Source organism: Callithrix jacchus, chromosome 6 (assembly GCF_049354715.1).
Source record: "Callithrix jacchus isolate 240 chromosome 6, calJac240_pri, whole genome shotgun sequence".
NCBI lineage: Eukaryota > Metazoa > Chordata > Mammalia > Primates > Cebidae > Callithrix > Callithrix jacchus.
In genome coordinates, this window is record NC_133507.1 from 122,018,273 (window position 1) to 122,044,748 (window position 26,476).

At 38.8% G+C, this 26,476-nt stretch overlaps 1 protein-coding gene and 1 long non-coding RNA gene across 4 annotated transcripts in view; one reads left to right on the plus strand and one right to left on the minus strand.

Annotated features, from left to right (window-relative positions):
• Nucleotides 1-2,591: 2,591 nt before the first annotated feature.
• Nucleotides 2,592-26,476, minus strand: part of ORC2 (origin recognition complex subunit 2) — a 54,376-nt gene continuing 30,491 nt past the window's right edge. For both annotated transcript variants that reach the window (XM_035305265.3, XM_008999183.5), the window contains 10 exons: nt 25,852-26,045; nt 24,079-24,177; nt 21,214-21,323; nt 16,980-17,112; nt 16,017-16,113; nt 10,740-10,886; nt 9,979-10,150; nt 7,620-7,681; nt 7,000-7,118; nt 2,592-4,995 (listed from right to left, as the gene is read on the minus strand). In XM_035305265.3, the coding sequence (XP_035161156.1) occupies nt 4,909-4,995; nt 7,000-7,118; nt 7,620-7,681; nt 9,979-10,150; nt 10,740-10,886; nt 16,017-16,113; nt 16,980-17,112; nt 21,214-21,323; nt 24,079-24,177; nt 25,852-26,045 (1,220 nt within the window). In that variant the 3' untranslated portion in view covers nt 2,592-4,908. The remainder of the gene's footprint in view (nt 4,996-6,999; nt 7,119-7,619; nt 7,682-9,978; nt 10,151-10,739; nt 10,887-16,016; nt 16,114-16,979; nt 17,113-21,213; nt 21,324-24,078; nt 24,178-25,851; nt 26,046-26,476) is intronic.
• Nucleotides 16,041-26,343, plus strand: LOC108592257 (uncharacterized). 2 transcript variants are annotated; one of them, XR_008482229.2, is made up of 3 exons: nt 16,041-16,135; nt 24,539-24,632; nt 25,878-26,343. It is a non-coding gene; the product is annotated as an uncharacterized LOC108592257 (long non-coding RNA). The 2 variants fall into 2 exon arrangements; XR_013519031.1 differs by lacking the exon at nt 16,041-16,135 and adding an exon at nt 21,755-23,203.

Consider the following 26,476-nt stretch of genomic DNA (forward strand, 5'->3'; position numbering starts at 1 on the left):
CAGTGAGCTGAGATTGTGCCATTGTACTCCAGCCTGGGCGACAGAGCAAGACTCCATCTCAAAAAATATATATATTCAAAAGGCCGGTTGTGGTGGCTCATGCCTGTTATCCCAGCACTTTGGGAGTCTGAGGCAGGTGGATCACCTGAGGTCAGGAGTTTGAGACCAGCCTGACCAACATGGTGAAACTCTGCCTCTACTAAAAATAAAAAAATTAGCTGGGTGTTATGGCACATGCCTGTAATCCCAGCTACTAGGGAGGCTGAGGCAGGAGAATCACTTGAACCCAGGAGTTGGAGGATGCTGTGAGCCGAGATCACGCCATTGCCCTCCAGACTGGGCAATAAGAGTGAAACTCCATCTCAAAAATAAGTAAATTAATTATCATATAGAAAACGTTCATACATAGGTGTTTGTGCACAGTTCCTCACTCATAACTCCCCTATCCCTTGTTACAGTCTTTTGGGTGTGTTAAGCCTCAAGGGCAGTCCTCAGGAAAGAGTTCTCCTGCCTTCCTTTCACCAGTCTGTGTGAGCCATCGTGCCTGGCCTTTTTTTATTTTTATTTTTTGAGATGGAGTCTCACTCTGTCTCTCAGGCTGGAGTACAGTGGCATGATCGCAACCTCTACCTTCCAGGTTCAAGTGATTCTCCTGTCTCAGCCTCCTCAGTAGCTGGGATTATAGGCGCTCACCACAATGCCTGGCTAATTTTGTATTTTTAGTAGAGACGAGCTTTCACCATCTTGGCCAGGGCAGTCTAGAACTCCTGACCTCAAGTGATCCACCCACCCCTGGCCTCCCAAAGTGCTGGGATTACAGGCGTGAGCCACTGCGCCTGGCCAATGCTGCCATTTTGAGGACTACACTGGGTAGCAAAGGTAAAGATGTTGACCCTGAATACCTGAGGCCTGGGGCCAGTGATAAATATAAAAATTGTTACGAAAATCTAGTAATGAGCTTTGTGTTGTATTCATGTTTAAAGTTATATTTTCCATAGCGTAAGTCATTTCAAATTTGCTTTACTCAACACATAAAGGATGTTATAACTTATGCTATTAAAACCTCATAGGCTGGGTGAGGTGGCTCACACCTGCTAATCCCAGCACTTTGGGACACCCAAGTGGGTGGATCCCCTCAAGCTCAGGAGTTCAAGACACCCTAGGCAACATGGTGAAACACCATCTCTACAGAAAAAAAAAAAAAGCTAGGTGTGGTGGTGTGCACTTCCTTCCTGTAGTACCAGCCATTCAGGAGGATAAGATGGGTAGATCACTTGAGCCCAGCAGGTTGAGACTGCAGCGAGCTGAGATGGTGCCACTGCACTCTAGCCTGGGTGACACAGACCCTGTCTCAAAAATTAAAACTCATAGATATTTCACATTTTACCTTCATATCCTCACAACTACTACCTTTTGTGTATTAAGTGTTCAACACTATTCAGGATTATGCTGAAAGAATCATTTCACCTCATTCAGTGTAAAAAGTACATTCTGAACAATGCCACCGGCTCCACATTTGAATTAGCTGGAACAAAAAGAGTAAATTTCTGAAGTTAAGTCATTTTGTTTAAAAGTTAGGCAAAATCTATTAATCAGCCCCCAAACTGACCTTTATTTTGAGGCAGGATCTCACACTTTGCTCTCACTCACCAGGCTGGAGTGCAGTGGCATGATCACAGCCCACTGCAGCCTTGGCTTTCCTGGGCTCAGATGATCCTCCCACCTAAGCCTTCTGAATAGCTGGGATTACATGTTGTGTGCCACCACGCTCAGCTAATTTTTTATATTTTTAGTAGCGATTTTAGTAGTTTACAGACATGAACTACCATGCCTGGTTCTACTGATCTTTTATACGCGTGATCATGTATTAGAACAACAAACGATGCTAAAAAAGTCCAGTTTCTGGGGCCAAGTGTGGTGACTAACACCTGTAATCCCAGCACTTGGGAGGCCAAGATGGGCAGATCACGAGGTCAAGAGTTCAAGACCAGCCTGGCCAACATGGTGAAACCCCATCTCTACTAAGAATACAAAAATTAGCTGGGCTTGGTGCCTGTAATCCCAGCTACTTGGGAGGCTGAGGCAGAAGAACTGCTTGAACTTGGGAGGTGGAGGTTGCAGTGAGCTGAGATCACACCACTGCACTCCAGCCTGGGCAACAGAGCAAGACTCTGTCTCAAAAAAAAAAAAATCCAGTTTCTTTTTTTAGAACTAATTTAACTAATCTAGCAGTCCTTACATGATAAATTGAGTACTGGGGCAAATTTATAAACCGTAAATGTTTTTGATATCTCCTGTGCCTTTTTATTTTTTTTTACCATTTTATTGAGTACCCAGAAAACCTTTCAAGGTTTCAGTAGGTCTGTTCACTGTTCAATATTGCCAGAAGCAAGTTAACACAGTAGAAGAAATTAGAGCCTCAGCAGTCAAGACATAACTAACCGCTAGAGCCTCAGAGAAACTGATGCTGATACAAGGCAGCAAACAGCATACATTAATATCCCAAGATCTTTGCCAGATCTGTGAGATGCACTCATAAAGTTTCTTTTGAAGAGCTTAAAATATTTTTAGCAAAAAACCAGCACTACAAATTTACAGTGATTCTATCCAAATTGGCTTTTTATTTATTAATAAGGTCTACTGACACATGCTGCTTGCAAATAGTATAGACACAAAAATTATAAAAATAAACCAGTAGATATTTAGGGCAGACGCAAAAATTTGCACATTGGGTCATTATAAGCTAGATGTATTAAGCAAAAAAAGCAAAGTGCAAACCAGTAAGTATATTACCAATTGTATGGTTTTTGTTTTGTTTTCTTTTTACAAACAGTCTTGGCTTAAACCACTTGTGTTTTTAAAAGGAGAGAGACAGATACTTTTACATATGCATAGATCATCTCAGGTAGAATAATTAAGAAAATGCTATCAGTGGTTGCCTAAAGAACTGGGGTATCAGGAAATAGGCAGGAAACCACTTTCACTGAATATCCTTTGGTAGTATTAAAAAAATTTTTTAAATCACATTAATGTACAGATTTGAACATTTTGACTGGAGGTTATATTTAAGACTAAGCCCTTGGCTAGGTGTGGTAGCTCATGTCTGTAATCCCAGCACTTTGGGAGGCTGAGGTGGGTGGATCACTTGAGGTCAGGAATTAGAGACCAGCCTGACCAACATGGCAAAACCCCCTCCTCGACTAAAAATATGAAATTAAGCCAGCCATGGTGGCGTGTGCCTATAGTCCCAGCTCAGGAGGCTGAGGCAGGAGAGTCGTTTGGACCTGGGAGGCGGAGGATGCAGTGAGCTTAGATCATGAGAAAAAAAAAAAAAAGACTAAGCTCATGGACTTAACATTTTTTTTTAAAGGTTTTTTTTTATATATATATAAGAGACAAGGTCTTGCTCTGCATCCAGACTGTAGTGCAGTGGCACAATCATAGCTCACTGTAATCTTGAACTCCTAGGCTCAAGCAATCCTCATGCTCAGCCTCCACAGCAGCTAGCACTATAGGCATGGCATGGGCCACCATGCCTGGAAGATTTTTAACATTTTTTGTAGAGACAGGGTCTCACTGTGTTACCCAGGCTGTTCTTAAACTCCTGGGCTCCAGAGATCTTCCTGCCTTGGCCTCCCAAAGTATTGGGATTAGGCATAAGCCATTGTGCCTGACCAAAATTACTTAATTATATACCACAAGAAAATTATTTAAAAATTTCAAGCATTTTTGGAAATATTTTCATGAAAGAGGTTTACAAGATAAGAAATGAGTGAGAAATGCTGATGCAGTACATATTTTATTGCAGTGGTATTTTCAGGAAGAACTTCACTTCCAAGATATTTCAGGGGATATGTGATGACTGTAAGCTGATGACAGTAGCCAAGGTTAGCCTTTTTTTTTCTTTCCTAAGAAAAAAGTCTTGTGCAAATATTTAGGAGACTTGAAATTATCACTTTAAGGAAAAAACTGAAATATCTTACAGTAAGTTTTAGGTCTACTTGACAAAGGAATCAGGATTAATTTACAGCCAGCCATTAACATGCTACTCACCTGCATGTTATTCAAGAAAAGAAAAATATGTCAATATACAAGAATAATGAAATGTTTTGTTTTTTGTCTTGAAAACAATTACTAAAATGTAATTCAGGGTTTTATTTCTCTAGCCTGGCTTCTCACTGGTATCATGAAGGTCATGGCACAGACATTAACTGTTCCAAATATATGATGTACTGTTCCTGTGCTTTCTAGGCTGGGTAGATACCCTATATACTCTGTTTTTCCCACTATCCTAACTGATTAGTATTATGATACATTCCCTCCCCTGCCCTCACCAAGTACGTAGCCTCAATCCACACGGAGAAAGCTGGATCACCCACCTCTTCCCAATCTATACCTTTTACATTGTCTTAGAATCAGTAAGAGATGACCTGCCCTCTCCATTACACTCGTTGGTTCTGACACACAGAATAGCAAACAAAGCCAATTTATGTGATGCCCATGTCTTTATACTTCCACACTCTGGAACAAACACACTTGCAAACAATCAGCTCGGGGAGTGTTAAAAGGCCCTCAAAAAATTCAGAATAATATCTCTAAGTATAAAATAATTCAAAAACATCCAGTTCCAAATAGTCCCTGAGCACACTGTTCATTCCAGCAAGAAGTCTCCAGAGAGGTAATGAATGAAAGGCACATTTTCTCCAACTTGAGGACTGCTGCATAGTACTAGACGGTACCAGCCAGGCTGATCAAAAGTTCTAATTGAGGACATCCCCCCCTTCCCAAATTTCAGTCTCGTATGCTGGAAAAATAATTTAATGTCAGATGTAAACACAACACTTTCAACTAGAGGAGTGGCAGCTGGGGTACGACCCTTCATGGGAGGTTCAAGAATAAAGGAAAGCTTCATGCCTCCTCTTCTTCCTTTTCCAAGAAATCAGTCAATGTTCCATTATCAACAGGAATTAATAAATACTCTACTCCATCAGTTCCCTGAAAGATGTAAGAATATCTGTACATTAGTCATTCATAAAAGGTATATGAACTTTTCTACTGTAGAGGCTAAAGAAAAAATGAATTTATTTCTTTGATGTAATATTTTAAACATATAAGTATAAAAATTAAGGCAAAAGGGCACACAGTTATGTATACTTAAATATACTGAGTTAAACAGCTTTATAGTGGGAAAGACAACTAACTAGAGGGTGGACAGGTGGGTATTTAGTTTTTTCATTGTGCTTTAGATCATTCTTCACCTTCCTGCCCTGTCCTGAATCTAACACTATTGGTGTCTCTGTTCTTTCTTGCCCCTTTCAACAAGATCCTTCCCTGTTGCCTTTAAAATATTTAATGCGTTCAAGTATGTCCAATTTTTCAGTAACCCTCACTAGACTCCTTCATTCCTCTCCATCTATTACCTTATCTCTGCATCTCTCCAGGAAAGTTGGCTATGATGGCAGCCTCCATTCCCACACTTCTCATTCAACACAGTTCAACTGAGCTACTGTCCCATTATCACATCGTTTGCTTACACCATCAGGAATTTTTATATCCCTAAATATCACAGATATTCTCAGTCTTCACCTTTTTGGCCTCTCAGCAGCATCTGACACTGCTGACTATCTTCTCTGCATGAAAACATGATTCTCTTGGCTTCTGTGACATCACATCCTGGTTTTCTTTCTAGTTCTCTGGCTGTTTCTCTCACATCTGCAGGATTATCCTCTACTTGGCTTGTTAAAGGTCAGACTTTTAGCCTTATCTCCTAGCTTTCTAATCTCACAAAATGTCCTCCCTTTAGGCTGTCCTCTAATGCTTGGTTTTAGTTATAATCTAAATACATAAGAATCATAATCTTCTATCTCCAACCCAGATCTTTCCTCTGGTTTCTTGTCCCAGGTATCCAACTGCATAGTTGAAATTTCCATTTGGAAATCTCAAAGGAACCTCAAATAGAGTTGTCTAAACTGACTAAGATCATGGGCTTATCATCTGTTTCCCTAAAATGTTGCTGTGTGTGAGTGTGCGTGTGTGTGTGTACGCCCATGTGTGCGTGTGTTTCTTTTTGAAACAAGGTTTCATTTTGTTGCCCAGGTTGTGTGTGTGTGTGTTGTTCTTTTTGAAACAGGGTTTCATTCTGCTGCCCAGGTTGGAGAGCAGTGGTGTGACCATGGCTCACTATAGCCTTCACCTCCTGGGCTCTACTGATCCTCCCACTTTAGCCCCCTGGGCAGCATGCCTGGGACTACAAATGCATGCCACCACAACCAGCTCATTTTTTTGTTTTTGACAGTCAGGGTTTCACTGTGTTTCCAGGCTGGTCTTAAACTCCTGGGCTCAAGTGATCCACCTACCCCAGTCTCCCAAAGTGCTGAGATCACAGGCGTGAGCCACCACACCTGGCCTTCTAGTCTTCCTTTCGATCTCAGCTCAGTGGTCTCTTCTGATATCTATCCATAATTATGTCAAATCCACCTATTTAAATATACTCTTTCAGAACTATGTACCTTCTAATCATAGGACTTCCTTAGTTATAATTTTATGTGTGTGATTACTTGACTAATGTCCATCTCCCCCATTAGACTTTAAGCTGCATAAGAAAAGCAGTTAGGTTTTTGCTTACTACTGTATCCTAATACTTACTGCAAATCTGATACGTAGTTAGTACTCAATAAATGAACGAGGAAGAGGGAAAAAACATATAATGAATGAGGAAGAGGGAAAAAACACAGGAACAGAATTATTTGACTCACATCATATTTTTAATTGCCTATCACGCTGGACTAGAATACAGAAGGAGTTTTCTGGTTTGCTCTGAAGCAGGGTATTTCTACCATGGCTCTTTCTCCAAACTCAAATGGCACTTGCCTAAATGAATCTCTGTGACCCAACATGGAACTTAAGTTTCAAACTCAGGTCTGAGTCAAAGGTATACTTGTCCTTGAGTAAATAATATGGACTATTTCTGGCATAAATGCTACAATAGCAGAGTTTTACCTTCTTTGTTCTTATAAGCTTGTGGTCCCTAAATTCTGTTAACTGGGCCCGGAGTGTCAGATCACTATTGACGAGGAATGCCTCCCGACACTGCTGGTAAAAATCTTGAAAAGAAAGGCCTGGCAAGTTCGAAAGGAGATGAACATAAATCAGTACTTACTATATGATCTGATATATAAACACCCATATGAAAGAACTCAGAATAATAAGTGCTGTTTGCTTGTTATCCCAGAGCAGTCAACAAGTATTGACAGGACTTTTAAAGACGCAATGAGGAAGTCATGAGAGCAGAACAATTATTAAAATGTTTGTTAATCTCCTAAGATGCCTAGAATATGAAAAACATGTAATTGGCAGATACAGATCCATTTTTAGCATAGAAAATTTTAAAAGTAAGCTGGGTTTGTCTTCCAATTTATGTTGGCAAACACCTCACTCAGCAGTGGATCTGCAGAGCTGCTTGAAAATTTGCTATGTGGCAGACATACTCAACCCAAATGACCACTTACTCACTGTTATGAAAAACTGCAGTACTGTCATTAAATTCCAGAGAAAAGAAATGTATGGGGTATGGGAGTAAAACAAAAATTATGCAATTGAATGTCATAAATATTGGGTACCAATGTAAGAAGGGTTATCCTGGTTGTCCAGCTGGTACTTTATTAGTAGCCTGAAAATTCCCCTAAAAAAACAAAAACAGGAATTTAAATCCAAAATGTTAACATCAAAAGGCAACAACTAATAGTAAAATATACAAGGAAAATGTCAAATATTTAGCCTATCTGCATTATCTTCTGTTCCTCCAAGGAATATCATATCCTTGCCTACTTAAAGGTTTTTTATTTCTTCTAAAGAAAAATATAGGCTGAATGTGGTGCCTCACGCCTATAATCCCAGCACTCTGGAAGACTGAAGTGGGAGGACTGCTTGAGCCAGGAGTTTGAGACCACCCGGGGCAACATAGTGAGACTCTTGTCTCTACAAAAAATTTAAAAATTAGCCAGGCATAGTGGTACACACCATGGTCTCAGCTATTCGGGAGGCTGAGGAGCAAAGATTACTTGAGCCTGGGAGCTTGAGGCTATATCTGAGCAACACCCTGTCTCAAAAATAAAAATAAAATATGAAAGTATTTTTTTTCTTTTTAGGTTAGTCTTGGTGGAAAACTTGGAATACAGAATAACATCTAAAGATAAAAATATCAATCTCATATCCCTAAGATAACAGCCATTAGCACTTGGTGTTGAGATCCTACTGGGTATGCTGCTATCTCAAATCTTCGTGGAATGAGGCAGGTGGAAATAACATGAATTCATACATTTATATACTGCATGTACCACTTTATACCTTGCTTCTTCACTTTTTGATTTTTCTCATGGCTTTAAAAAACTTCTCCTAAACAAAGTTTTCTTTTCTATTTTTTTTGCTACATGTAAGAAGAACTAAGGAAGTTTTAACAGCTGCTTGTGTATCATGTACCATAAACTTACCATTTCCCTATTGGTTTGAATGTTTACATTATTTCTAACTTTAGATTAAAAATAACTCTTAATGGATGACTGGATGCAGAAAAAATTCTGCTCTAAATAAAACTACCTGGTTCTTCATATTTTGAGTTATTTCCATAGGAGAGTGAACCAAGTAAAATTATGGGGTTGGAAGCAGTGTAACACAAACTAAGATTCCCATCAGTCCTTGGGTATGCCAAAAACTTATGCATTTTCATTTTTATGCAAGTCCAGAAAACAATTACTATAAGGTTTTCCTAATGATCAATTCTCAGCAAGGTTTGCTATTTTTCAACACTTCATCTTGTTAAATATAATTCTATAATTTTATGTTTTTGGTAAGGTTTGTTACTAAAAGCTTCTTTCAACAGGGTAATTATGCAATTTCTTTCTTTTTTTTTGAGACAGAGTCTTGCTCTGTCACCCAGGCTGGAGTGTAGTGGTACAATCTCAGCTCAATGCAACCTCTGCTTCCTGGGTTCAAGCAATTCTCTGGCCTCAGCCTCTTGAGTAGTAGCTGGGACTACAGAGGCATGCCACCACACCTGGCTAAGTTTTTCTTTTTTTTTGCCACATGTAAGAACTAAGGAAGTTTTAACAGCTGTTTATCTACCATGTACCAGAAACTTACCACTTCCCTATTGGTTTGGATGTTTACATTATTTCCAATTTTAGGTTAAAAATAACTGTTAACTGCATCTCTACTAAAAAAAAAAAGCGTTCATTGAGATGATCCAAAATATGATTATAACTTTGTATTTTTAGTAGAGATGTGGTTTCACCATGTTAGCCACGCTGGTCTCAAACTCCTGACATCAAGACCCTGCCTCAGCCTCCCAAAGTGCTGGTATTAAAGGAGTAAGCCACTGTGTTTAGCTAATTATGCAATTTATTTTTTGCTAGCTTATGCTATAACCAGCTTGCATTTATTAATTCACATATGCCTCTTGGTTAGGCTGCTGTAAGGAATTGACTGGAGATACTATACAGTAATGTTTAAGAGCATGATTTTTGGAGCTGGGCATATCTGAATCAAAGTCTTTGTGCCATTGACTATCCACCTTTGTGATGAGGATCAAATGAGGTATTGCATATAAAGTGCTCAGTGTTTGGATCAGAATGTTCAATATGTAATGAAAAATTTAGCCATAAAATTTAAGTAAAAGCCATGAAAAGTCTGGTTTTTCTCCATTATGACCACTCAGGTGTTCCTATTCAGAAATATCAAAATATATTAAGAAATAAAAAGTTGGTACTCTTGCTTTATTACTGGGCAATTTGATAGACTACTGTTGACTTGTCTGCCTATTGCATATATCCAGTACTGGTAACTAGTATTGGTAACTATTATTACTATAATTTCTCTTAATCCTTCAAATTAACTAGAGACTTCAGTATCATCATTAAAACCTAGTAGTGCATATCTTAAAATGTATAGTTTTTTAAAAAGAAATATGGTTTTCATCCTTACCTTGCGTTAGGGGTAAGGCTTCGTAAGACATGAGTCAGGGAGCTAAGTGGCAGGGATCCAGACTGTTTCACTAGAAGAGAGTTCTCATAGGAGGTTTCTTCAGTATAAGGACTATATGTAGTAGTTTCATACCAGAGCCAGTTAAAAAGACTCTGCTTTGCATGATCCCACACTAACACATGAACAAAGAAAGCAAGAATTACAAATTATTTTCATATTGTCATGTTACTAGATTCCACTTTACAAAAGAATGAGAAAGAATTAAATAAAAATAAATCCCTAGGTTTTTCATTTTTGCCACTTCCGTATCTAAATCAGTAACTCACAATCTAATTTCATTTTCAATCAACATCTGAACCTTTATTTTTACATTAAGCATAAATTAAAAGCACTACCAATGCATTCTTTTTAAAATATTAATAATGTTTTAACATTTTCTTCCACAGGATTATCAGAAAGTCTGTGAATTCAATTCATAAAATAAATGTTGCAATATTACAAAAAGAGAAAGAGACCAAAATAAGTTGTGTCTCTTCCCTCCATTTAACTTTAGACTAAAATATCCTCATTTAGTATCTGAATTTTTATTTCCAAAAATTATGTTCTAAATTAGATTGAGTACACCTTTTTGGCAACCTGTGTTTTAAAATGTGTAATAGGGGATAAAGCATACTAAAAACAGTACAACTTTGGGATTTACAAATTTTGGGTTTTGTAAGACTGATTATCTCTAGAAGGAAAAATAGTAACATTCAACTTACTGAGAGGAGCATTGAGGTGGTCAATGGATGCTATAAGGTAAATGTTATGCAAAGATGACAACTGACCAATGATTTGCTGGCTCTTCTCTCCTCTCAACATCTGGCTATCCAAATTGTGGATGAGAAGGAAGAGTTCTAAAGAAGAATCTAAAAAGAAAGGAAATGCAATTATTATTATTATTATTTTTAGAGGGTCTTACTCTGTTGCCTATGCTGGAATGCAGTGGTACAATCATAGCTTACTTGCAGCCTCCAACTCCTGGGCTCAAGCAATCCTCCCACCTCAGCTTCCCAAGTCTCTAGGACTACAGGCGCATGCTACCACACTTGGCTAACTGTTTTTTTGGTAGACATAGGGTCTTACTAAGTTGCCCAGGTTGGTCTGGAACTCCTGGGCTCAACTTGGCCTCCCAAAGTGCTAGGATCACAGATGTGAACCACCATGTCCAGCCAGAATACAATAATTATTTTTAGTGATATTTCAGTGATTATTTTCTCTACCACACACAATGCCTAGGTATTAAAAAATACATCAAAGTAGTATAGGATAAAGTAACAATTGCTTTGGGATATGTAATTTATTTGAGAAGATATGTCATTTACTCATAAAATAGGCAAGACATGATTAGCACTTAAGTAAGGCCCTAAAGAGAGCAGATTTGTTTTTTTTTTGAGACCAGTTCTGGTTCTGTCATCCAGGCTAGAGTACAGTGGCATGATCTCAGCTAATTGCAAACTTCCACATCCTGGGCTCAAGCCATCCTCCCAAGTAGCTGGGACTATAGGCATGTACCACCACACCTGGCTAAGTTTTGTATTTTTTCTTGAGATGAGGTTTTACCATGTTGCCCAGGCTGGTCTGAAACTTTTGAGCTCAAGTGATCCATCCTCCTTGGCCTCCCCAAGTGCTGGGATTACATGTGTGAGCTACTGTGCTTAGCCTAAAGAAAGCAGCTTTAGTACGGCATGGGATATAGATAAGATGTATGTAATTGCTTCAAGGTGAATGTGTACATGTTTTATTACAATGTGGGAGTGGAAGGATACCCCCCCCCAAAAAAAAAACAAAAAGAGTGCTCAGAAAGCATTATACATAATGCTCTCAGACATCATAGAAAACTTGGAGGCCAGGCACGTGGCTCACACAGTCAGGAGTTTGAGACCAACCTGGCCAACATGGTGAAACTCTTTCTCTACTAAAAATACAAAAAATCAACCAGCGTGGTGCGTGGTGGGCATCTGTAAACCCAGTTACTTGGGAGGCTGAGACAGGAGAATCGCTTGAACCTGGGAGGCAAAGGTTGCAGTGAGCTGAGATCGTGCCACTGCACTCTAGCCCGGGCAATTTGTGAGACCCCATATCTCTCTCCTCTCTCTCTCTCTCTCTCTCACACACACACACACACACACACACACACATGCACACATACAACAACAACAACAACAACCTCGGATAATCATAAAAGCCAAAGGAGGAGACCAAAAATGGGGTTGTGGGTGTTTGAGATACTGCTCAAGGCATCAGGAAGTTCAGATAAATTATAAAAGTCAGTGAAGGAAGAGTTTTGAGGATGGAGCTGTTGACATTACTAAATAAAGCAGAGCTCAAGATAAGGATGAGCCAAGGTCAATGGGCTTGGTAAGAAGAAAATTATAGGTGATCAAGCATACAGTTCTGATAGTAGAAAGGAAATAAAAAAGAAGGCAGGACATGTCTTCAAAAATACTGAAACCGTATGAAAACAGAAGAATAGTGTGAAGGGGCAGCTGAATCAGGTAAATTTTATTTTTAACATATATTTAAAACTCACAGGTATTGTTAAGTCTCTCTAAAGACCTGGCACACATGATAGAGTATAAGTCAGAGAGCAAATAAATTTCTCTTCTACTCGGGGGTAGATGGGTAAGAGAGACAATATAGTGACAAAGATTCTGAGATGACAGATTGTGAAAATCGCTGGTTCCCTGAAATCTAGAAGTCACCATAGTCAACAGTGTCAAAACCAAAAACACCCCAAAGCACACATATGTATACACAAAGATGCACACAAATATAAAGTGACTTAGGCATCTAGTTTAATGAGCATATGAACAATATTGGGCTGTCTTATACGGATCTGTGGTAAAGGAATAAAAAGCAATGCTTCTGGTATTCTTTAAGTAGGGGAACTTACATTGAAAACTAAAGACAATACAGAAAAAGCTAAAATTATAGGAGTAAAATATTGCAGCAGCTGATTTTTAATTAAATCATAAGGCTGAAAGAACTGAAAACAAACTAAACAGATTTATCTTATGATAACCTGCTAGTAATTCACTATATGCCTACATAATCAATGAATGTGATGAGAAATGTTCACATATGCAGTAGTTTTAGGGTTCTGAGAAATATATATACTTGACTCTCATTATATTAAGTTCTGTAATGCTGCTCCAAATCCTGAATTATTGAATACTGAACCACTTGTTCCCAAAGGAAATACAGGGTTAGGTTCAATATATAACTTTGTTTTATGTGTGCTTCTGTTTAAAAGCAATTTTATTTTTATTTATTTATTTCTTTTGGAGACAGAGTCTCACTCTGTTGGCCAGGCTAGAGTGAGTGGTGTGATATTGGCTCACTGCAACCTCCAACTCCCAAGTTCAAGTGATTCTCCCGCCTCAGCCTCCCGACTAGCTGGAATTACAGATGTGCACCACCAGGACTGGCTAATTTTTTGTATTTTTAGTAGAGATGGGGTTTCACCATGTTGCCCAGGCTGGTCTTGAACTCCTAACCTCAAGTGATGTGCCCGCCTTGGCCTCCCAAAGTGCTGGTATTACAGGTGTGAGCCACGGCACCCAGCCTAAAGGCAACTTTATTTTTAATATACACTGTTGATCCATTAACACAGAACGCACAGTCAAGAACACTAACTCATAACCGAAGAAAGTTTATATCTTTTTCTCCCAAGGCACATCACAGCCTTCTTGTGCTTGGGAACACTAGACAGTATTTTAACACTATGCTTATGGGCCATTTTAAACAGCCAAATCAGTAACATAAAAGCAGAAAAATGTGAAAAACAGAGCACTGAACAGATTGTGAAAAGGACACTTGCTTATAGTATGAGAGTTGAAACAAGGCAGAGCATTACCTTGTTTGACCTCTGCTTAGAATGTGTACACTGGGCAATGCGAACTTTTTGCCACTCTGTGCATGTCTCCCTTTGCAAAAGTGCCAAGAATATTGATTTTGGGACTACAAATAAATGTTAGCGAGCAGGTAAATTTGCTATTAGAGAATTTGTGAATAATAAGAATCAAGTCTACCTGTTTTCAAATGTGTAGGGTTGGTATAAAAATGTACATTGTCAGGCTGGGCTCATGCTTGTAATCCCAGTACTTTAGAAGGCCCAGGCAGAAGGATCCCTTGAGGCCTAGGAGTTTGAAACCAGCCTGGGCAACATAGTGAGACTCCATCTCTACAAAAGATTTTAACAATAGCCAGGTAGGTGGTGTGTGCCTATAGTCCCAGCTAATGGAGAGGCTGAGTTGGAAGGATCACTTGGGCCCAGAAGGTTAAGGATGTAGTGGGCCATGTTTTGCCACTAGACTCTAGCCGAGTGACAGAGCAAGTCTCAAAAAAAAACCCAAAAAAGTATACTGTCCATTTCTATAGAGGACTGTAGATAAAATGGGTGTAGAAGTGTGAAGGGAAATTTGGGACAGAAAGCTTTTCAGGTTAAACAAAATGAAGAGAAAACTAAAGAATACGCTAGAATATTGACAAGGTAAAAGTACTATGGAAGGCCAGGTGCGGTGGCTCATGCCTGTGATCCCAGCACTTTGGGAGGCCGAGGCGGGTGGATCACGAGGTCAAGAGATCAAGACCATCCTGGTCAACATGGTGAAACCCCGTCTCTACTAAAAATACAAAAATTAGCTGGGCATGGTGGTATGTGCCTGTAATCCCAGCTACTCAGGAGGCAGAGGCAGGAGAATTGCCTGAACCCAGGAGGCGGAGGTTGCGATGAGCCGAGGTCGCACCATTGCACTCCAGCCTGGGTAACAAAAGCGAAACTCCGTCTCAAAAAAAAAAAAAAAAGTACTATGGAAATAGAGCTAGGATTATTGTCATTATCAATAAAATTATCCATCAAAGCAGTTAGGCATTCTCAATTACTTCTCCTAATTCTTAATTCAGTCATTACAAAATAGCAATTAACTGTAGAGACTATATAATACTATTTCCAATTTTTTGACATACTCACGTAACCAAAACATTCACAAAAAAAGAACCAGAGATCTTAGTATATATAAAATTATCCTAATGTAGTGATATGTAAACAGAATAAAGAAATTATTTATTTATTTATTTATTTTTAGATGGAGTCTCGCTCTATTGCCCAGGCTGGAGTGCAGTGGTACAATCTTGGCTTACTGCAACCCCTGCCTCCCGGGCTCAAGTGATTCTCCTGCCTCAGCCTCCCAAGTAGCTGGGACTACAGGTATGTGCCACCAAGCCTGACTAATTCTTTTGCATTTTTGTAGTGATGGGGTCTCACCATATTGGCCAGGCTGGTCTCAAACTCCTGACCTCAGTAGATCTACCCACCTTCGCCTCTCAAAGTGCCAAGATTGTGCCCAGCCAAGAAATAACGTTTTATAAAAACATTAAACAATACAAAAATATCAGACAAAGAGGTACCACTCAAATGGAGGCACTTTACATAAGTAAAACATAACTTAGAAATTTATTCTGAAATAAGGGGCTTTTGGATATACAAATTGAAGAAAATGAGACTAACTTTTTTCTTTCCTATTAGTTACATTCACAGAAAAAGTTCATAGCAAAAGGAAAATTATTTCAGAGCACTGAGGTAAGTGCCATCATTAAAATAATCTTTTTGGGCTGGGTGTGGTGGCTCACACCTATAGTCTCAGCCCTTTGGGAGACCAAGGCAGGAGAACTGCTTGAGCCCAAAAGTTCGAGACCACCCTGGGCAACATAGCAAGACCTCATCTCTACAAATAACAAAAAATCACAGGCATGGTAGCACACACCTGTGATCGCAGCTACCTAGGAGGCTGAGGTGGGAGAACTGCTTGAGCCGGGGAGGTCAAGGCTGCAGTGAGCCATGACTGCATCGCTGCACTCCTGGGCAATAGAGAGACTGTCTCAAAAAACCTCCCCCTCAAAAAAAAAAAATAATACTGTATGTATATAAATACATGAAAAAGTAGAAATATATGCTTAACTCTCATCTAAAACTACAGGGCATCACTTCATGTTACCTTCTTTAAATTTGTTTACTATCCAGTCTAGCTGATCCAGTATACTGCGGAAAGTACCCATATGATCGAGGACTTCTTCTGTTATAGAATTCAGGACCTATATCATGAATGTGCAAGAGGTACCACATTAATTACAGTTTATTGTCATATGGGACAAATACAACTAGAAAATCAAACCGTTTTTTAATAAATTAAAAATGAATTTGAATTTTCCAAAAGTTTGAAAAATCACTTCTAAAAATTCTACTGGACTTGAGTATATCTAGTTCATTGTTTTTGGCCTAACTTGTGGCTAAAAGAAAACAGAAAAAGAACAGCAAAGATGTAAAGGAAATAGATAATATAAGAGGGCAGCAAAAACAAATGAAAAAGCTCCCAAGAACATAAGAAACATTAGAAAAATACAGTTCTATCAAAGGATACAAGACAAACACTACAGACACTTTAAAAAAGGAATACTACATGGCTTAGTATCCAGTACCCAACAGCCAACAGCTTTAATGTTCAAATGATGAAGAGATATTAAGCATTTGAAATAAAAATGATCTATGATAAAAGTATTATAAAACTATAGCCTTCACATCCCATCCTATTGCATTTTAAAGCATTTTCATAGTATGTAGTTTTTGCCTAATAAAGCATTTTCATATTTTATGACAAAACTGAAGACCCCATAATTCCCTCCTACCACTGATACTCAGTGTAGTAAACAAAGCTAACAGTTTCCTAAGTTTTAATACATGTTAGTTACACGGCAGGACATTCAAAGATGGTTTCAAAGCTAGATTCTTCTGTTTCCAAACACATAGTATTAAGCACTATACAATCCTACCACTGTGAAGGCGAAAACAAAAATTCTTTAAATTTAATACTCCAGAATGAGATATGGCATCCTCATTTATGTGGGGGCATGAATTGGCAGAGGATATAATGTTTTTTTCCTTTAACATTTTTGAAACTTACTGATTTCACACTGATTCCAGGAAAGAAGCCATTGATGACAACGTGAATGGAATCTTGCAGCATAGTGGTTCGAAACCTTTCTAGTAAATCTCTCTTAGAACCCAAACCATAAAGCACAATGTTGAACCCAAGGCTGTTAGGAAAGACAGTATTCATGAAATTAAAGTACAATAATTCTTATTGCCAAGCTTATTATCAACCAGTTTCCTTAAATTAAGTTTATAAAAAGTACAGGAAAGGGGTAGGCACACTGGCTCAAGCCTATAATCCCAGCATTTTGGGAAGGCAAAGGCAAAACAGTTTTATATATATATATATATTTTTTTTTTTTTTTTTTTTTTTGAGACAGAGTATTACTCTGTCACCCAGACTGGAGTCCAGTGGCTCTCTTAGCTCACTGCAATCTCAGCCTCCCAGGTTCAAGCAATTCTCCTGCCTCAGTCTCCCAAGAAGCTGGGGCTACAGATATGTGCCACCACACCTGGCTAATTTTTGTATTTTTAGTAGAGATGGGCTTTTGCCATGTTGCCCAGGCTGGCCTTGAACTCCTGGGCTCAAGTAATCCACCCACCTTGGCCTCCCAAATTGCTGGGACTACAGGTGTGAGCCACCACTTCTAGCCAAAAATACTTTTATTTAAAAAATAATAATTTTAAAATTATCTGGGTGTAGTGGTGGGTACCTATCATTCCAGCTACTCAGGAGGTTGAGCTGGGAGGATCACTTAAGCCAAGGATTTTGAGGCTGCAGTGAGCTATTACGGTGCCACTGCACTCCAGCCTGGGCAACAGAGCAAGACAATGTCTGTTAAAAAAAAATTAATTAATAATATCTATTTTTTCAAGATGGAGTTTTGTGTTGTCGCCTAGGCTGGAGTGCAGTGGCACCATCATAGCTCACTACAACCTCTGCCTCCCATGTTCAAGCGATTCTCCTGCCTCAGTCTCCTAAGTAGCTGGGATTACAGCTGCCCATCACCACGCCCAGCTAATTTTTTATATTTTTAGTAGAGACAGGGTTTCACCATGTTGGCCAGGCTGGTCTGAAACTCCTGGCCTCAAGCGATCTGCCTGCCTCGACCTCCCAAAGTGCTTATTTATTTTGAGACAGAGTCTTGCTCTGTTACCCAGGCCTCCCTACTCTGTCACCTCCACTTTCTAGTTTCAAGCAATTCTCCTGCCTCAGCCTCCTAAGTAGCTGGGATTACAGGCATGCATCACCAAGCCCAACTAATTTTGTATTATTAGTAGAGATGGGATTTCACTACGTTGGTCTCAAACTCTTAACCTCAGGTGATCCACCCATCTTGGCTTCCCAAAGTGCTGGAATTACAGGTGTGAGCCACCATGCCTGGCCAAAAATGAACATTTAAAAGTAACTAATGAGGGATTAACAGAAAGGTTTTAAGTAGGAAAGTAACATCTTCTTCTCATAAAGATCATATTGGCTATGTTTAGAAAATGAATAGGAAGGAACAAAACTGTGGAAGATGAACTTAGTTGTCATAGGGAAAAATGTAACATGTCAAGAACTATATAAGAAGTCAAACAAGTAAAATTTGGAAACTGATTAGATGTGGAGAGTGAGGAAAAGAATACTTAAGAATGACTCGGGGCTGGGTACGGTGGCTCACGCCTATAATCCCAGCAGTTTGGGAAGCCAAGGAAAGAGAACTGTTTGTGCCCAGGAGTTTGAGACTAGCCTAGGCAAGATGTTGAGACCTCATCTCTACAAAATTAAAAAAAAAAAGTTAGCCCAGGCATGGCAGCATACATATACAGACCCAGCCACTTGAGAGGCTGAGGTGGATCGCTTGAGCCCAGAAGATCGAGGCTACCTTGATCTGTGTTCACACCCTTCTGGGCGCCAGAGTGAGATTCTTGCCTCTTTAAAAAAAAAAAAAAGACTGTTTTCTGCCAGATAGACAACTACACAAATGGAATGACTAACATCCACTCATTCACTCTGCTGGATAGCAGGGAAAGGTGGGAACAATGGGCTTAAGAGGAGTTTAATTTTATGCATCTTGAATTATTTACAGGACATCCAAGTAGAAACTTCTTTTTTTTTTTTTTTTGTATGGAGTCTTGCTCTTTTGCCCAGGCTAGAGTGCAGTGGTGCGATTTCAGTTAACTGTAACCTCCGCTTCCTGGGTTCATATGATTCTCTTGCCTCAGCCTTCCGAGTAGCTGGGATTATAGGTGCCCACCACCCCACCCAGGTAATTTTCTGTATTTTTAGTAGAGACTGGGTTTCACCATCTTGGCCAGGCTGGTCTCGAACTCCTGACCTCATAATTTACTCGCCTCAGCCTCCCAAAGTGCTGGGATTACAGGTGTGAGCCACCATGCCCAGCCCCAAGTAGAAACTTTTAATATACATTCAGATATCCTGGTCTGCTACTGAGAGTAAGGTATGGGTTGGAGGTAACAGTTACATGAGTCATTCATATACAGAAACCAACTGAAGCCAGGAGAGTGAATGAGACCACCCAGAACACCAAGTGCCAGAGGTGAAGCTAAAGTCCAACTCCATGATTGTTTACAAAGGTCAAGCAGAAATAGTATGTGATGCTCTCTGGCAATGCAGGATAACCTAGAAATGGAAGAACAGAAAAGAAGTAACCTCCAAAGGTAGAGATTACCAAGGCAGAAGTAGCAGAAATAAAGAGGCAAGGATCAGTGAGCTAGCAATTCCAATGATCTTGCTGATGCTAAGATATGGTCTGAGAAGCAAAGCAAATTCAGTTATCTGAGTTGACACACTGGGAGAAAAAAAATGATGGGCTGGGGATGGGATTAGAGTGAAGAGTAACTACAGATTTATAATGCATAGATCTATAAATAGTTATTGAGAGAAGCTGAGGTTCTTGCAGGCAAGTTTACCATTCCCTTCCTAGCATAACTTTTTTTTTTGAGACAGAGTGTTGCCCAGGCTGGAATGCAATGGTGCAATCTCAGCTCACTGCAACCTACACCTCCTGGGTTCAAGTGATTCTCCTGCCTCAGCCTCCTGGGTAGGCAGGATTACAGGCATGTGACACCACCATGCCTAATTTTTGTATTTGTAGTAGAGATGGGGTTTCACCATGTTGGCCAGGCTGGTCTTGAACTCCTGATGTCAGGTAATCTAACTGCCTCGGCCTCCCAAAGTGCTGGGATTACAGGTGTGAGCCACTGTGCCCGGCCCCTTCCTAGCGTAACTCTTAGACATATTATTGGCAAAAGAAAATCAGGGTCTAGGGTCAACTGAGCTGGGGGCAACTGTGGACAATTTCTATGTTCTAAAGGGCTTGGTAGACCTTTTTCTTTTTTCTTTTGGGAGACAGCTTTGTTGCCCAACCTGGAGGACAGTGGTACAATCATAGCTCACTGTAACCTCAAACCCCTGGGGTCAAGCAATCCTCCTGCCTTGGCCTCCCAAAGCAATACTATGACGGGTGTGGATCACAGTGCCCGGCCCTTCTTACTTACTTCAGTGACAATGTAACTGTGAGTGTGCATGTATATTCACATTGGTGTACATTTTAAATACTTCCTTATGTTCAAGTCTTTTTAAATGCAAGGATAAAAGTAATTATCATAAAAGAAAATACTGTGTTTTGATTTCAATCATTCTTCTAGGCATTTTAATGAAAAATTAAAATTTAATCTGAGGTATGTGAAAATAATAAAAGTGAAAAAATATTCTAGGAAATAGTGTTAAAATAGTAAAATAATGTTTATAGGACAAATCTGCTCATAAAATTCTGAAAATATAGTTACACATACATAAGATTAAAGTAAATATTATCCTTTCATTTAAGAAACTATGCTGTGGAAAACTGGATTAAAATCTAATTGGTATATATATATAATTTTTTCTTTTTTAATTTGTTTTTTCTACAGAAACTTTTACAGAACTAATTGATATATTTATTAGTCTTGGCAAATTAAATATTCAAGTTTTTTAAACCAATAACATAATTCTAAGAAATGCTATTTATCTTATCATGACTGTCAAGTCTGATAAACCACATGAATTTCTTAAAAACTAGAATTTCTGGAAATAGTCATACAATAAAGTGATACTTCTATATCTGAGCCATAAAATTGGGAGAATGTCTATTTTTCCATTTATTTTTATATATGAATTATCAAACTCACTGTAAAAAGATGTTAACTTACTTTGATTTAATATAAAGATTCATGTAAAATTACATATGATTATTTTACAAGTTTGTAATAATACTTACTGTAATTGCAGCATCCATTTATGAAATAATTTTTCATACTGTTGATTTAGTTGTTTAAGTTCGGCAGAAAAGGAAGGAGAAACCTTGCTCAATAAGCTACGCAACGTTTGCTTTAAAAAAAGGAGGGGGGAAAGTCATTCTCAAACCACATACAGCAAATCAATCCAAACAAACAATTTCCTTAGAAGCTGAGCTTACAAGGAGCTAATTGAAATATTACTTTAATCAGGTTTGGCAATGGGTATATCAACTGATAAACAAAATTCTTCAAAAATGATTTGTTTTCTTAAAATTGTTAACATTCTTTTTAGTAATAACAGTAAAGAATTTGGTAAGTTTTGTCCAGAACCATTTAAATGATTATAAACTTCAAGAATAAGGCTTTCATTTGTTCAGAAAACATTAAAGGTCCTTTATAATTTACTTACCATTATCATTAGTAAAATAAACATGTTATCACTACTCCTTTCCAAAAGCTGTTTCTAATAGATCCTTTATCTTTGATAAGTATTGAAAATTTTAAAAAACAATAATATAAATAAACCAAGGTAAGTGGATTGCCTTGTACCCCAAACTTGGAAATTCATGCTGGTGAATCAAATGGAGATCATTTTCTGAAATGAAAACTCCAGCAAAAAGATACACATGCATCTTCACTCTAACACTACCATGTTTTCATGATTCCACCACTTTTCAAGTAAAATATTCTTTAAATATTGAAGATTAGTGTTGCAATAAATATTCCAGGTACTCTAGCTTGTATAGTGTTTATTTAGCCACATAAAGCAAAACAGGACTACCTTTAAATAAAATTGTTAAGTAAATAGTTAAAAAAAAAAATCTCTCTTATCCCTTCTGAAGTTCAAAGCCCTGAAAAAGCCGAGAAAGTACTAGTATCTTTTCCAGTAGTTATTTACACGGGATTATCTGAGCATATTCACACTTGAGTGAATTCTAGAATGTTATCTCATATATGTACTTTCATTTCAAACTTTTTTTTTTTTGAGATGGAGTCTCACTCTGTCGCCCAGGCTAGAGTGCAGGGGCCCATCTCAGCTCACTGCAACCTCTGTCTCCTGGGTTCACTGATTCTCCTGCCTCAGTCTCCTGAGTAGCTGGGATTACAGGTGCGTGCCACCACACCCGGCTAATTTTTGTATTTTCAGTAGAGACAGTGTTTCACCATGTTCATCAGGATAGTCTCGAACTCCTGACCTGATCCACCCACCTCAGCCTCCCAAAGTGCTTGGATTACAGGTGTCAGCGACTGCACCTGGCCTCATTTCAAACTTTAATATTCATGGAGAATTGTACTTTCAACCCTAATGTCCCACATGTTTTTTCTTTTTCTTTTTTTGAAAGGGAGTTTTGCTTTTGTTGCCCAGGCCGGAGTGCAACAGCATGATCTCAGCTCACTGCAACCTCCACCTCCTGGGTTCAAGCGATTTTCCTGCCTCAGCCTACTGAGTAGCTGAGATTACAGGCATGCACCATCATGCCTGGTTAATTTTGTATTTTTAGTAGAGATGGGGTTTCTCCATGTTGGTCAGACTGGTCTCGAACTCCTGACCTCAGGTGATCTGCCCGCTTTGCTCTCCCAAAGTGCTGGGATTATAGGCCTGAGCCACCACCTGTATCCCCCACTTGTATCCATATCCTTTGTCATGTGATTTCACAGTTCCTCCCACTAAATGGGTGGAGCATACATAGTTCCCTGCCCTTTGACTTTGTTTTCAGCCATGTGATTTGCTGTACTAGAATGAGGCAGAACTGGCAATTTAGTTTTGAGCCTAGGCTTTAAGAGATGGTGTGTTTTCCCACTTTTTCTCTTATGTCTCAGCTACAGTAATGAGAATAACAAGCCTCAGCTAGCCTGCTGGTACAATGAGGAAGAGAAACATGGAGCAAATCCTAGATCAACCAACCTCTGACTGACACACAGACCTGAAAAATAAATGCTTATTGTCACATACTACGGAAGATTATATTGGTTAGCTATGCTATGTTTATGATCAATGAAAGGCTTTCCTCTCCCTTACTGACAGGTGTTTCTTTTATCCTCCTAGAGATCTTTTTGACTCTGTCTGATGAAGTCCTATTGTGAGTTTAGAATCATTTGTCCATATTGCTTATATTCTCTGATCTGAGTCTCACTACCGATGAGCCAAGACTTAGATTATCAATTGCAATTACTACTGACAAAGATTTTCTCATTCAGATGGTTCTGTCTCCTCTCTGGAGACAGAGTTACTACTGGAACCACAGTACATAGTAACCTTGTTACCTTACCACACTGGGCAAGTTTTCCATAATATCCTCAAGTAGAATAGCCTCTGCTTTTTGTAAAGTTTCTAACTGAGAGAAAGTCAGATTGCAGTCACTGTTTTATGACCAGTGTGAGGTTTAGTGAATACTTAGGTTAAATGAATAACAGAGATTAATAGTACATGGATATCAAGGAACTATGACCCTGATGATTATCACAGATCCTGAAGAAATGATAAAAAAGTAAGAGGGAAAAAATGCCTAATTACAGTCTGTTGAATCCAGGAAATTATGTATTTATTTATTTAAATTTTGCTAACAACAAGGTCTCCCTATGTTGCCCAGACTAGTCTCAAACTCCTGGGTTCATGCAATCCTCCTGCCTTGGCCTCCCAAGGTGCTGACATTACAGGTGTGAGCCACCTGTGCCGAGCCTATTTACTATTTATATAATAAAAGAAGTAATAATCACATTAACTGTATTTCATTTGATTAAGACAATAATTCTACTTGTATGTGCTTTTCAAATCTGTTGCTTATGTAGCATATTTTTCAGGACAGAGTAAGAAAAATTTAGAAGTAACATTCCTTGCAACATACCTGATCCAGTTTAGCTCTCTTTAGCTTCTGCAGTGTTCTATCAGAGGTTAAAACTTTTGAACTGCTGTGAGCTTCAAAATATTCTTCTACTAAGTCACTCTGAAAGTGAACAGAGTAGTCAGTCCTTAGTAGCTTCAGATATCCGTCGTATATCAAAATTAGACAGTAATATTAATGTAAAATAGGACACGTGAAATTCTTTGGTAGTATTTTTTTTAAAGCAACAGTACCAGTTAAAGACCAAAGATACTTAATTGCAGTAATAAAACTGAGTAATTACTAGGATCATGTAAGTTAAAGAAATGACTAGGTGAAGTAGTAGTCTGTTCCTAAAACAGATTCCTGAGTTACAATATGTAATTTCCATTTATACTAAAAAAACAGAGATGGTTTTACATATCAGGCTTTTTGCTTTTCCTGATAGTCTTTTTACTTTTTCTTTCTTTCTTTTTTGATGCAGGGTCTCACTGGTGCAAACAAGGCTCACTGTAGCCCCAACTTCCTGGGCACAAGGGATCCTCCCATCTCAGCCTTCCAAGTAGCTGGGACTACAGGCATGTACCACTACACCTGGCTAATTAAAAAAATTTTTTTTTTTTTTTTGCAGAGACAGGGTCTTATATTATCCAGGCTGGTTTCAAACTCCTGGCCTCAAGCAATCCTTCCACATTGCCCTCCCAAAGTGCTGGGATAACAGGCATGAGCCACCATGCCTGGCCTCAAATAGTCTTAGCAAATCCTTTAATATTAGCGTAGCTGAGGAAGAAATCAACTGCAAGGTAACAAAAGAAAAAAAAAAAAATCCCACAAACAAACCAAAAAACTGGCCTACTGTTCTGGTAAAGTGGAATTTTCTTCCCACACTATATGTTCTTCTGATTTTGGGCAGGACTAAACTCTAGGGCAAGGAAGGGACAGAAAGCTATTTAAGCAGTAGGCTCCTCAATTGCTCTGAATCTTTAGACAGAGGACCAGGATATTTTTCTAAAGTGAGGTGCCTGCAGTGTTCTTCCAATCAACTTAACATGGGTCTCTAGCGACATCATTCATTATACGAACTTGAACACATTGACAGTATTGCAAAAACAATATACACTGAGAAGTCATGCCTCCAATTGTCCAATCAATATTTACTTAAAAGTTCATTTTTTCTTTTTGTCATTTTTAAAATTCTAATCCCATAGCATACTGAAAATTTTATTTATTTATTTATTTTGAGACAAAGTTTCCCTCTTATTGCCCAGGCTGGAGTGCAATGGCGTGATCTTGGCTCACTGTAGCCTCCGCCTCCTGGGTTCCACTGATTCTCCTGCCTCAGCCTCCTGGGTAGCTGGGATTACAGCCACATAACACCATGCCTGGCTATTTTTTGTGTTTTTAGTGGGGACAGGGTTTCACCATGTTGGCCAGGCTAATCTCAAACTCCTAATCTCAGTTGATCCACCTACCTCCGCCTCCCAAAGTGCTGGGATTATAGGTGTCAGCCACCGTGCCCGGCCTAAAAAGTTCATTTTTATACAACAGACTTGAGATATCACTTTTAGCATATACTATTTACATATACTATGGTATTAACTCATGAATATTAGATAGGCCAGAATAGAAAGCCCAGAAGTAGAAAGAAATATATGTGGGAATTTATGTGGAAGGCTAAGAAAATAGAGAAAAGTGAAGAAAACATATTATTCTGAGAGATATGGATCTCTTCGCATAGCCTATCTTTGAGATACTATACAATTTTTCTTTAAGGTTAAAGTCTCTCTCTTCACTTACTGTTTTATCTCTTTTCATTCTTTTAGAAGGTGTTTCTTTGCAAACAGGAGCTGAAACTACTCTATTCTGAGCTTGAATCTTTTGGCTGAATATGACTGCATTAGTGTCCTCTTCATATTCCTGTGCAACCCCTTCATCATCCTCTGAGTTGGAAGCAGAATATTCGCTTTCACTGTCAGAATGAGACCTTGGAACTGTGGGGGGAAAAAATAACAATTTCGACAATTTCATGGTTTCACAAGAGAGGCACTGTGGAGTAAAGGAAAGAGTGTGGGCTCTGAAGTAAGAGTCTGAATTCTGGTTTTGTCATTATTGGCTCATGATTTCACCAGAGCTAATTAATACATTTTCTCAGCACCAGTTCATTTATTTATCAAATTAATTGTACAGAGTTTAATAAACCATTGTGAAGATTACACTGAAATGTATATAAAGCAACTAATAATGCCTGACACACAGGAACTGTGATTAAAAAGGGTTAATCATACCTAACACTGTTCTCCTTCCCTCTTCCTTGCTAACAGAACTCCAATTTTGTAAGATATGGCAATATGACCCACCCTAGGGGATGAATCATGGTAACTGCCTTTTCCCTCTACTAGATACCTGCTTTCCCAGCCTCTGC